The following is a 13791-nucleotide window of genomic DNA, read 5'->3' as shown; positions in this document are numbered from 1 at the left end:
CTTACTGAAGGGAAACAGAACGTATTGCTTTAACTTCTCAGTTGAACAACGGTATATTTAGTTGCAAATGGTTCTTTATTCCTCTATGGATAGTGTTTGATAGTGATGCACACAGGCTTCATGTTGGTGATTAACATCTTGTGTTCACCTCCAGGGTTCATCCCAGTGTGCAGTCTGGGTGCATGTCAGGTGGGAAGAATGAACTTCGGTAAAGACGTCAGCACTCTGAAGTACTTCACCATCTGCGGACTGCAGGAAGGCTACGAGCCGTTTGCTGTCAACATGAACCGGGACGTCACCATGTGGCTCAGCAAGAGGATGCCTCAGTTTGTGCCTGTGCCCCCCAACCACCAACACATCGAGGTGAGGGCCTGCAGTGCACGCTCAGAACTAAATGGCATCTGATCAAATCCGCTTAAAGCTTTGGTAGAACATTTAGGGTTTGTTTCAGACTTCTGACGAATAGTTCCCCCCCCCCCAACCGTACCATAAACTACTGGAACATAAACCAAGCTGAAAAGTGACACCATTGGGAGAAGTCACTCTTTCTGGTTTGTCCTTCCGTTTCAGGTGACGAGGATAGATGGGACAGGGGAGTCGTGTCCCTGCCTAAAGGTCACCCAGAGGTCATTTGGCTCACAGAACAGCTACACTGACATCACCTTGTACAGGTTGAGCATGCCCATAGAGTGTGCAGAGTCCTTTTCTAGATCCTCAGCTAACGGCAGCTGCTTCACACCAAAGAAGGTAACAGCACCTAAACACACTGACATGTACAGAAACATGTACACACAGAAATATAAAGATAAAGTACTTTGTGTGTAACACACTCATATGCAACGTCAAGAGTTTAAATTGTTTGTATTCAGCCGCTTTGCATTATCTTTCATTTCTTTCTCGAAGAGCAAACAGTAGGGCTGGGTACATAATGGACATGTGTGTGGTGTGTTTACTGTTTCTGCAGGACCTGGAAGACTTTGAAACGGTGTCAGACTTCGAGGTCCTGATGAAGTCTTCTAACGGTCCCAACGGTCCCAATGGACCCAATGGACCCGAGAGAGACGAGTTCAACAACCACAAAGACTACACCCAGGAGAAGCCCTCCAAGCTCAAGCAGCGGTAACTCTCATCAGCACTGAACATCACAGACTTAACACATCCAACTTTTCAAATCTTGTTATGTACGTTTTTTGCAATCATTATGTTTTGAATCACTACTTTTTAACTTTATTAACCTAAACAAACATCTGATCCATCAGGTTCATGTTGAAGAAGAGCAAGCCAGAGGGCTGTCCATCGTCTGCCCGTCTGCTAGAGGACGTGATGGCTGAGGACAGGGACGAGTATGAACTCCTAATGCACGCCTCCACTGTAAGATCACACACCTACAAGACACTCGCATGCAACAGACCTGCTAATGAACCAGGCGCTATGCGGTCTAGCAGAGATGCAGTCGGTGGTTTTCAGATCCTCCTCTTACAGGTCTCAAAGAACTGTTTCAGTCCAGTCGTTGCATTGTTATATCATATTATCTTCATTTTTCAACTTCATATTTTTGACAACTATGTTAACTCTTGCAGTTTTCACACAATTATTTGTAGCGAAATGTATTGATGTGTGTTTTAGTATATGCCTCGTATGAAGCCCTTAGGGGAAGTAACTGATCAAAGAGATACACTTAAACTTGACTTAGTTCCAAAGACTGAAGATTAAAGGCTTTATGTCATACTGTATGCCCAGTGGCTACAGTCTAGATGGCTATGACCATTCCCAAGCTCTTCCAACATTGCAACACAGTTCTATAGTCCTTAAACAAGAAGAACAAGGAGAGTAGAATAGATTAGAATCATATTAGCAGATTATGTTGCAAGACCAATGTGCAAGTAATGCAGATGAAGTAAACTAAATACATGTCAGAAAAACTAAATAAATATAATAAGTAGAGCCGGGACTCGATTAAAACAATTAATCTAATTAATTAGAGGCTTTGTAATTAATTAATCAAAATTAATCGCATTTTTAATCAAATATACACATCTGACCTGAGAACAGTGAGAAGCAGTTTCCACATGGATGTGACTCCAAGTGGTCGACAGTCGAGTGCAATCCAGTGAGCCAGGGACTGACTTATCCTGGCCCTTAAACCAGTCATCTGGTTGAGTGTGGGTTGGGTCAGGGTGTGGTTCCTTGCACTCGGAGTCGGGCTAACGTCCACGCTAGCTGCTACATGCTAGCTGCTACATGCTAGCTGCTACATGCTAGCTGCTACATGCTTTGCATTTAGGTGATACTTTAGGCTTTATGTGCTGCGGTGATATGCACATTATTTTTTGCATAATTTGCACACAACCGTGCTCTTATCGACGCTTCCACCCGTCCGTTTTTTAAAACAAAATGTCCCATCCACGGGGCCGACCAAAGCGGTCTCATCAGCTTGTTCGTTCATGTTTGACTATTGTTCACCGTGGTTTGTTGTTGTTTGAAGTCCCATGCTGAAGTCATGAACGTTAGTTGGTGCTCCAGTATAATCGGTACGCCTGAAACTCATCCAGTGAGAAACGTTCCGCTGTGCAAAAATAAGTGCGATTAAAGTGCGATTAAAATGCGTTAATTTTTTTGTAATTAATTCATCTTAATTAACGCGTTAAAGTCCCGGCCCTAATAATAAGCTAAATTAAAACTGCGGTCACAGACGTGCACGCCTTTGCGTCCGTGCGCCTGTCGGGGAGGGTTGCCGGTCGTCTCGGCATCAAGCAGACGCGAGCGAGTCGTTTGTCACATGTTCCCGTCCTGCCCTGCATCTCAGGTCGATTAAATGGAATCGTGCGTCCCTCACTCGAGTCCTTTCCCTGCGTGTAGTCCCTCCCTCCAGGGAAGCATGGAGAGACGCAAGGGCCCTTTCTCATTTCATCAAATCCCCTCCTCGACTCCTCGACTCCTCGGTCCTCCGGTAGTGACCCGGAAATGAATTTCAGCGCGCCATGTTGAAGGACATCTCATTTCTCTAAATGCACGTCGAGGACCGAGGATCGAGCGTCGAGGAGGCTCTCTGGAGGAGCTCTAACAGAGGAGAGAGGAAAGAGGAGAGAGGAGAGAGGAGGCTCTCTGGAGGAGCTCTAACCGAGGATACACTGATGGGTCCTCCACGGTCCTCCACGGCTCCTTCGTGGATGCATTTCCGGCAACAGATATGTTTCAAAGAGTCTTGACGCACGGCCGGACTTATCTCAGCCAATGACAGCTCTGCATGCATCCCCTGGATATTATTTTAGAAACTGCTTTCATCCCAACGCGATGTTTCCAGTGAGAACAGCTGTGAGGTCCGTGCAGAAAGCAGAGCAGTGTGTACACTATATATCACTCAGTATAACAGGCCTACTCTCTTTATTTGCTGTAGTTTAGTAGACATCTACAAAGAGACGATATTTTTCTAAAACCATTTAGTGCTTCACAATAAAATACACAACGGCTGTAGCCTGATTATATGCTTTAGAAGCTGTAGGTGTGTGTGGTACAGTGTGTAGGTGTGTGTGTGTGGTACAGTGTGTAGGTGTGTGTGTGGTACAGTGTGTAGGTGTGTGTGGTACAGTGTGTAGGTGTGTGTGTGTGGTACAGTGTGTAGGTGTGTGTGTGGTACAGTGTGTAGGTGTGTGTGTGTGTGTGTGTGTGTGTGTGTGTGTGTGTGTGTGTGTGTGGTACAGTGTGTAGGTGTGTGTGTGTGGTACAGTGTGTATGTGTGTGTGGTACAGTGTGTAGGTGTGTGTGTGTTGTACAGTGTGTGTGTAGGTGTGTGTGTGGTACAGTGTGTAGGTGTGTGGTGCAGTGTGTAGGTGTGTGTGGTACAGTGTGTAGGTGTGTGGTGCAGTGTGTAGGTGTGTGTGGTACAGTGTGTAGGTGTGTGTGTTGTACAGTGTGTAGGTGTGTGTGTGGTACAGTGTGTAGGTGTGTGGTACAGTGTGTAGGTGTGTGTGTGGTACAATGTATAGGTGTGTGTGTGGTACAGTGTGTATGTGTGTGTGTGTGGTACAGTGTGTAGGTGTGTGTGTTGTACAGTGTGTAGGTGTGTGTGTGGTACAGTGTGTAGGTGTGTGGTACAGTGTGTAGGTGTGTGTTCTACAGTGTGTAGGTGTGTGTGTTGTACAGTGTGTAGGTGTGTAGGTGTGTGTGGTACAGTGTGTAGGTGTGTGTGTGGTACAGTGTGTTGGTGTGTGTGTTGTACAGTGTGTAGGTGTGTGTGTGGTACAGTGTGTATGTGTGTGTGTGGTACAGTAGGTGTGTGTGTTGTACAGTGTGTGTGTGTGGTACAGTAGGTGTGTGTGTGGTACAGTGTGTAGGTGTGTGTGGTACAGTGTGTAGGTGTGTGTGGTACAGTGTGTAGGTGTGTGTGGTACAGTGTGTAGGTGTGTGTGTTGTACAGTGTGTAGGTGTGTGTGGTACAGTGTGTAGGTGTGTGTGTTGTACAGTGTGTTGGTGTGTGTGTTGTACAGTGTGTAGGTGTGTGTGGTGTACAGTGTGTAGGTGTGTGTGTGGTACAGCATGTAGGTGTGTGTGTGGTACAGTGTGTAGGTGTGTGTGTGTGTGTGTGTGTGTGTGTGTGTGTGTGTGTGTGTGTGTGTGTGTGGTACAGTGTGTAGGTGTGTGTGGTACAGCGTGTAGGTGTGTGTGTGGTACAGTGTGTTGGTGTGTGTTGTACAGCGTGTAGGTGTGTGTGGTACAGCGTGTAGGTGTGTGTGTGGTACAGTGTGTTGGTGTGTGTGTGGTACAGTGTGTTGGTGTGTGTGTTGTACAGTGTGTTGGTGTGTGTGTGGTACAGTGTGTTGGTGTGTGTGTGTGGTACAGTGTGTTGGTGTGTGTGTGGTACAGCGTGTAGGTGTGTGTGGTACAGCGTGTAGGTGTGTGTGTGGTACAGTGTGTTGGTGTGTGTGTGGTACAGTGTGTTGGTGTGTGTGTTGTACAGTGCATGGATGCAGCAGACAGACAGGTCTCAGTTGGTTTGGTGTCCTCTGCTTACTTTTAATACTTGTAAATACAACTTTTGGCCCGTAATTTATTTTCCTCATTGTAGCGACCAGAGAGGAGAGGGGGTATATCCAGTCTCTGATAGTGTACGTTATGAGTGCTCTGTTTGATTGTGAAATTATATATATTTATATAAATATATACATATACAGCATAGACTGTATACAGTGGGGCAAAAAATGGTGCAAGTTCTCCCACTTAAAAAGATGAGAGGCCTGTAATGTTCATCCTAGGTACACTTCAACTATGAGAGACAGAATGGGGGGAAAGAATCCAGGAAATCACATTGTAGGATTTGTAATGAATTAATCGGTAAAATAAGTATTTGGTCACCTACAAACAAACAAGATTTCTGGCTCTCACAGACCTGTAACTTCTTCTTTAAGAGCCTCCTCTGTCCTCCACTTGTTAACTGCATTAATGGAACCTGTTTGAACTCGTTATCAGTATAAAAGACACCTGTCCACAACCTCAAACAGTCACACTCCAAACTCCACTATGGCCAAGACCAAAGAGCTGTCAAAGGACACCAGAAACAAAATGGTAGACCTGCACCAGGCTGGGAAGACTGCATCTGCAATAGGTAAGCAGCTTGGTATATATATGTGTGTGTGTAAGTGTGTGTGTGTGTGTGTGTGTGTGTGTGTGTGTTTCCGCATCTGTAGCCTGTAATTGTCTCATTATACCGCACTGTGAATGAATCAAAGTAACTATAGAAGTGGTCATGAACACATCTGTCCATCAGACAGAGGCTGCTGTGCCTCCTGTCATCATTAATGGACGTCTCTTTAAAATGACCGCTCAGAGGAGAGGAGTTCTCATTTCTCTATTTCCTATTCTACTCTTCTTGTTCTTCTTGTTTTCCTCTCTCCTCGGCTCCTCTCCTCGGCTCCTCCGCTCGCATCTCCTGTGGGCGGGACTAAGTCTCGAGGATAGGAGTCGAGGAGGGGAGTTAGAGAAATGAGAAAAGGCCATAAATAAAATAAAATAAGAACTCATTCTCAAAAAAGATAAACGCCATTCTTAAAATGTATAAAGCGATCATGAAAATGTTTCCAATAAATGAATAAAATGATTTTTGACCACTTTGTTGTTCAGATAAATCACATATTTGTAACTAAATGAAACATGAATTGAAACAAAACACAGTATAGACTGAGGAGTGAGTGAGAGTTTCATGTGTTTTCTTCACTCCGCTGGGAAACTGCTCTCATGTCAAGAAGCATGACATCAGTGCATGCACTGCATCGCCCAATCAGTGAGCGATACACAATAAGGGGGCGGGGCGAGTATCTGAGGATTTCATTGGAGGATGGTCTGGTGGTTCCTTGGTTATAGCTCCTCTATTATCGCTCCTCGGTCCTCCGGCAGAAATAAGAGCCATGGGACGGTACTCAGACAAGATGGCGCAGACAAATCCACTTCCGGTGAGACCGAGGACGGGCGACAGAGGAAATGAAAATAGTCAACCTGAGACGCAGCTCTGAGCCTCATCCCAATACCCCTCCTCGACTCCTCCTTTCCCTCACTCGCTTCCCTTCCTTGCGTCTTAGCTCCGCCTCCGTAAGATGCGAGCGAGAGACACGAGGAGGTGACGCGAGGACAGAGGAGTCCTCAGGTATTAATTGGGATGTCCTCGTTCACTCAAACGTCACTCTTAAACGACGTCTGTTAATGATGACATGTGCACAGCTGTATCCCCTCTCATCGGGCTTAACTGAATAACCTTTAGAACCGGCCCATTTGTTGTTAAATATTTATTTAAATGAATGAATCTTTCTCTTGTTAATCAAGGAATTCAATGTGTGATGGTTGGTCCTGCTTTGGTGTTCCGTTTTGGTGTAAAATGTAGCCTACATTTAAATAAAAATATAATAATAGTAATGTGAAAGCCTTTACTCTGAAAATGTGTGTCCTGTAGATCCCCACATTCACCACAAACCCACATTCAGGACTGTGCATTTTAAATAATTGAACTCCTGAATATCTTAACACAAAACAATACAAATAATTGTTAGTTATCAAGATCTAGCCATTTATGAAATAGCTTTCTTAATAGCTATGTTTTAGTGACGAGAAAGATCATTAAACATGACTTAAATTGTTAGTATAACCTTAAGAAATTAATTGCACATAATAATTCCCACGGAGCTGTGAGCACTTATACATAAATGTACGTGACGCTTTTCCACTCATCTTCCAGTTGTCGGTTTTCCTCTGTTGAAATGGACCAGCTGTGAAGGTGGGGGAGGGGCTTTTATACGAGAGTAGTGAAAACACTTCCGCGTAGTCTGCTCTCGTGTATCCTCCCTTTCGTCTCCTCCCGCACCCCTCCTCCCGCACCCCTCCTCCTGCACCCCTCCTCCCTCACCCCTCCTCGCAGGGACGTGCACAGACATTTGGAGGGGCTATTGCTCTAAACTGGAAAAAGGGCCTCCCCCCCCGAAAAAAAACACAAGACCTTTTGAAAATTCTAACATAAACTCATAAAATAAAAACACAACACTGTCATTGCAAGTGACACTCAGTTGACGTTTATGTCCAACTGCTAAATTCGTTATTCAGGCACATTTTCTGTTGCGGTCCATATCTCATTAAAATATCTAATGTTAGTAACTTGATGGAGATTTTGAGGGATTACTGGTCCGCTTTTCAAATCTCCGCGCGTCCCTAACAAGCTGGTTGTCATACAGGAAGGAATCCAGAGCTACCAAGTAACCGTTAAACAATAATCTACTTTAATGGTAATATGACAATGCAATACAATCAATACATTACCATACCTTACAAAGCCATATCATATCATATGCGTAATGTCAGGAATATACCTACTCCTGGCCTTGTTCACATGCTGCAAGACCCTCCGGTCTGGGCAGCGCGAGAAGAGAGGCAGAACAAAAGCATGAACAGCTTCTTTCATACCAACACCAACAGGAAGGGGTGGAGTTTACAAAGCCTCCACACACACACACACCCCCACATTCCAGAGACCTCAGATGTGTCTTAAAGGATATTTCCTTGCTTCCAAAGATAACACAAAGATTTCATCTCTCATATCTCCAACTTCTGGTTACACAGACTGCTTATTATGAATACAAAGTAATTAAACCCACACATATACTATTCCAGATAGGTAGACTTCCCTGAAACATGACATGCTAGAGATCTTAAGCAGAATATACTCTCCTCCACCTAGCACCCTGTCCTGCATACCTACACCTCCCCCACAGAGCAATAAAACCCTGTTTACTCCAAACAGCCCTTGTTTATAGCCATTTTAGTCCTCACATTTATGAAAGGATATGGACGGCATGAGAGATCCGCTGGGTCACTCGGTCGGGGCCGGAGAGCCTGGGGTTGAGCCACTTTGTCCTGATGACCGTCAGCCTCCTGCGTCTCGGGTCCCCCTTTTGGCGTCAGCAACCTGTGTGGAGAAATCTGATACAAATCCCTCAAGCCTACGCTCCGGGGCCCTCGGCTGTTTGACCCACCACTGCGTAGGCCACTTGGAGCCTGTTGGTGGGGTGTCTTAAAACAACAGACGTCTGTGAACAGGTTTTCTAAATTAATTGTGCAGCTTCAGAATCTTAATACTTGGACTGTGCCAACTAAATAAGAACCCCAACATCTTTAGGTAAACTAAATAACATATTTCAATAGCTCTGAATTTCTGACAAGCATCTGTGTTTATTTTTAAAGGAATGGTCCACTCATTAGATAATTAATCAAAACTTCAGTATTTAGTGAAACGTTATGTTTAAACCATACCCTGAAGAAATCAGCGATATTCCCCGGTAAATAATGATTTTATAGCTCTTTTTTATCAAGACCTGTATATTCCATCTGGCCGCCGCCATGTTTGCCATTTTCAGTAGTCACGTGATGGTCGTGACGTCATCCATGCGTTCACTTTGTCAACACACGGAAACATGGTGGAGTATTTCAGTTCGGACTCGTCAGCAGAGGAACAAGTTTTGACCAATGTGAAGAGATTGGATGGGGGAATTCAGCCATACATATCAGTATGACAATACGACACCCTCTGTCCTAAGACCCTCACATCGTACAAGGAAAAACTTCAGAAGAAAACCCACAGTTTAAAGGGAACATGGGAGAAACCTCAGGGAGAGCAACAGAGGAGGGATCCCTCTCCCAGGACGGACAGACGTGCAATAGATGCCGTGTGTAAATTGAAAAGATAATACATTTGCAACATAGGTAGTCCAAATGTTTGGAAATGCCTGTGTGTATAATGGGAAGATGATATAAGATACTATATGTATGCATGTAGTACCACCCTTGCTAGCGATTCCCTCTCTAGTTTAGCATACTCAGCTTCGTTGTCCCTGGCCATAGAATCACGAATTTATGGGGCCGGAAAAAACTGGGGTAAAATACACACTAGCCGGTACTACGCTATATGGAAAGGCCACCAAAAACTGTCCTGGCCTGGACGCTAAAGGACGTTAAAACGGGGCTAGCCGCTGCAATGGAAATGCGCTATAACATACCTTATTCTTACTCCGAGCACTACTTCTGCTCCTCCGTCGCTTCACACTTGCAGAGGGCGATTTCTCAACTGGCCGAACTGGTGTCCTGGTCGGTGATGACACCAGAAAGACCGATGGTACTGCATCTCCATTAAGTAATGGTTGTTCCATAAATCCCATGTTATGTTTTATCATACTCTCAGAGTAGTCGTCCGGAAATTTGAAATGTTCGCTGTATACATGAGCCTGTGAATCTTTCGGTTCGGGCCGGCCACATTTCGCTAGCCACTGCCTCCGAATGTACTTCTTACGCTTACCTTTTGGCAACAGATGGAACCGAGCATTCCGTGGATTGTTCCTATCAGAATTGTGGCAATATTTCGCGATACAGTGAGGCATATTTGAAGAGAGAAACTACAGTAAATAACATGGAGATCAACGTGTCTTCGAAAACCAAACGCATGGTTTACGTCACGTCCGGAAAATGGCGGCGCCCACAGTGTTGATGTTATTTCGGTATATAATCAGTTTAAAATCACTGATAATGTCATCGGATTAAAAAAAAAAAAAGAGAGACTGGCAGAGACTGGTCTGTTTTATCGGATGATAATTATTTAAAAATGAGTGTCATGAGCATACCATTCCTTTAAATGAAATCCTTGAGATCCCATTAAAAATCTAAATATGATTTGAACTGCTAATGTTTCTGGTAAAGAAACACACTAATGTTATGGATTCAAAAACAACCAAAATCACAATACTAACAAAGTGAATGGCTTCCTTGGTGGTACTGCTTCTACCCGTCAGTGCTTAGATATTATCCCGCTGAAAAACTGAATACAGAATTCCAACAAACTGTCATCAAATGTCTTTCTATTATAAATGTAGATGAAATGTATATCCCCATAATGACCTAAACAATAAAGTCTATGGCTTTTACTTCTTTACCAGGCTAGTTACATGATGTTGTATAAATTAAATGTTGTTTCATTACATTACTATGTTTTAGCTTAACTGTAAATATGTTCTTTCTACATTTCAAACCTCAGTTACTTTAATACCTGTTGAAACATTAGTTGAAACATTACTCACAGGTCAACTTCTTCAGTATTCCATTCTGGACTTACATCTCTCTGGTAGCCCCTTGGCCACTGATTCTTTATCTGTGTTACCTGCTATAACTCAATCAATATTAGAGACATGTCAACATTCATCAAACAGTATCTTATCCCCAGATATGGAGCAGGTCAATTCTAAAACTGTCAATCAATGGTCAGATTGAACAATCGAGTTGGGGCAGCCGGTTCCTTTCAGTCCCTAAATGAAAAATGTACATTGTGAAGTTTACACTCCCTCTTTTTACACATTAACTCATGTGTAACCAAAAGCCTGTATGGGAAGAAAACCTTCAGGTCATAATGGATTATAAGAAAATACCAAACATTTTTCCAAATGTACATCCATCATTTCCACAGTAAACACTTCAGTGAAATGAAGTATTTCTCTCCATCTTTCAGTCCTAAAAGAAACAGAATCTTCATGTTTTAGTTTGAGTTTCACATTCTGCAAACCGCCACCTCCTGTGGGAGTGAAATATCAAGTAGATTAGAAACGGGTCACATGTGCGGTTTCCCCTTTTGTGGAATGTTAGGAAACCTCTCATTTCACACAGAGCCCCATAAATAATGTGTTAGTCCAAAAACATGCTTGATTAGTCATTGTTTTAAATCATGCAGTTGCACTTGATCATATGCAGACACACACCCACACTCACGCTGTCAGGTTTTAAAGTCAGGTTCACCCCAGAGTCAGTCATTGACAGTGCCTTCTCAAGGTACCCTGTTGGTCAGGGTCAAAGGTCAGTTGGTCTCAGTCTTTTTGGCCATGTGTCGTGCTCTGCAGAGACTTTGATGTTGCAGCATAGGCCAGTATCCGTTGTCTACACAAATATATCATATGCGGAGCGCCATTCCTTATTCATTCACGATTTCAACTATGATTTTCAAGATGGTTCTAACTTTTCATTGGGACTTCTGCCTCCCACCTTTCCTGAAACTTGGTACAAAAACTCACTTCCTTAGAGTACTACTACTACTGCAATTCATTTACACCTAATTAGTATTAAAATGACTAATAGATCTACTTCAGAAACTTGTGTACATAACTATTATCTTGTGTCAAAACATTACTAGGATCTGTGTAGCTCTGCTATGCATTTCATAGCTCATCTTCAATTCTGGTCCACCTAAACATCAATGTTAAACTCTTTAGCAGTGTGTGGAACCTTGGGTGTCCGAACATGCAACAATTACTCCTTCCTTTATCAAGGATTTAAAAACAGAAGTCATTTCGTATTTCCATCTTAAAGCCCTCCTATGGTAATAACTATGCCACAATGGTGAAATCAATTCTTTAGATTGGAATACTATATCTGGCTTGGCACTAGCTCTCCCTTTAACATTATCCATACAGATAAATATTTGTCTTAGAGTGGTTCCTAAAACTATCCCTTTAATGGTGATCAATATTGTAACAAATGAGATCACTACTTTATTCACACGTGAATAAAAATCTCTTAAAGAATATTTTGTTAACATGATGAAAAGATTGAAGAATATGGTTCTACTCTGTACTCCAGAACCCACTGAAGTTAATTCAAGTTCTTTAAATGTGCGTTTTGTGAATAAGTGTGTTTATGTGTAAACTCACTCATTCCCGTTCTCTTTTTCTCCTCCTCTGGTTTTCTCAAGCCGTGACCCCGGCCTCCTCACTTCTAATCGACCATGCCAACTCCTCTGATTCTGTCTTCTCTTCAGTCCATCAGCTGTAACTCCATCCGCTGTAACTCATTTAGGCAGCCATTGGCCCAGTTACATCTGGAGCCCCCATCATGCCACTGTTCTTGTACTGCTTTGCATTTCATCTCCTCCTTCACAGTCTCTCTGCTGTTTTTATGGAGGGCGGATTCTGCTCTCATGTCCCACACGTTGCTCTTGTGCCAAATCTCGTGGCTCAGCTTGGAACTTCATGCCCTGCCTGAGGGACTGATGAGCGTAGATCTCTGCCTGTCAGCAAGCTGTTTGGTTCTGGGTGCCACAGGTGGAGATAGTTCTGGCTGCAGTCTTGTTGTTGTTGTTTCAGCTCTGGTTCTCTGTCTGTTCGATGGAGAAGGAGGAGTCTCCTGTTGGGTTAGGTCTTTTGTCTGCTTGGAGGGTCGGGATCGTAGCCTTTCTAACTCAGAGGGGGAGTCCAGGTCTTGGGACGCATTACCTATAGGAAGTCTAGCACACTGAGGTTAAATAAATCCAACCCTTTCCACTCTTTCTAATCATACTATCTGTCTTAATTGTTAAATGCCATCTAAACAACATAATTGATGTCTACTAATGTTATTACAAAAACTCACTCTAAAAATGGTTTCATCCATTGCTACATATTTACCCAACATAACTCTTTCAGGAAACCATTTTCTCCTATAAATTGAAAAACGTACATGTTTCCAGCATCACATATTCCACACACTACGAAAGAACATCTTCATATTTTAAATCCCACTGTTACTTAGAACAATAGTAAACCTGCAGAGCACACTAATCCGATCACAGTAATGTAATTTGACCCAAGTGTAGGACCATGTCGTTCCTAAAAATGTTAGCAAACTCCAACTACAACATTTATAGATAAATTGATTTAGCAAAATGAAATGTTATGTAATTCAAAATGTGACAAAAGAACAATGATTTGTCTTACACAAGATTGTGGTCTAACAGAATGACTCCTGACCTCATGGGGTCAAATGACTTGGATGCTGCTCATCCTGAACATGTGGCCTGAAGAACAAAAGGACCTCTTACTCATTAACCCAATGGACTCTCAGAGATGAGATCTAGCCCTGAGGTGGCTAAAATGAACTGTGACAAATAAACCACATGCTTGTGGGTACATTATATTTTACACAATATAACACAAAACAACACTACATTAAGACAATAACCACTCAAATGAGCCTTGGTGAAAAGCATGAAAGACAAAACAACTTAATCTACTCTCATTGTTCGTTCCACCCTCAATATGCCAACTTGCTGGCCCACTAGTTTAGCCTCACTGTTGCATGATTAACACAACTCCTAAATAACATTACAATATATATTTCTCACAGTGAGCTCGCCATCCAATGCCCAACAAATTATCATCTCTCCATGTCCAATCTAGGTGGAATAATCCACTATTATGTTCAATTTGAATCAAACTTTAACCTGCATGTACTTCATATACTCAGCAA

The 13791-nt window shown here is 43.0% G+C and overlaps 1 protein-coding gene across 1 annotated transcript in view; it reads left to right on the top strand.

The window, feature by feature from the left end:
* ryr2a (ryanodine receptor 2a (cardiac)) overlaps window positions 1-13791 on the top strand; it is a 321872-nt gene that overhangs the window by 152467 nt on the left and 155614 nt on the right. The window contains exons 30-33 of the mRNA XM_034107043.2: window positions 155-363; window positions 571-747; window positions 965-1119; window positions 1260-1371. Of these exons, the coding sequence (XP_033962934.1) occupies window positions 155-363; window positions 571-747; window positions 965-1119; window positions 1260-1371 (653 nt within the window). The remainder of the gene's footprint in view (window positions 1-154; window positions 364-570; window positions 748-964; window positions 1120-1259; window positions 1372-13791) is intronic.

The sequence above is a fragment of the Pseudochaenichthys georgianus genome, chromosome 19, assembly GCF_902827115.2.
Source record: "Pseudochaenichthys georgianus chromosome 19, fPseGeo1.2, whole genome shotgun sequence".
Lineage (NCBI taxonomy): Eukaryota > Metazoa > Chordata > Actinopteri > Perciformes > Channichthyidae > Pseudochaenichthys > Pseudochaenichthys georgianus.
Note: the sequence above shows the minus strand (reverse complement) of the source record. Positions and strands in the feature narration are given on the sequence as shown.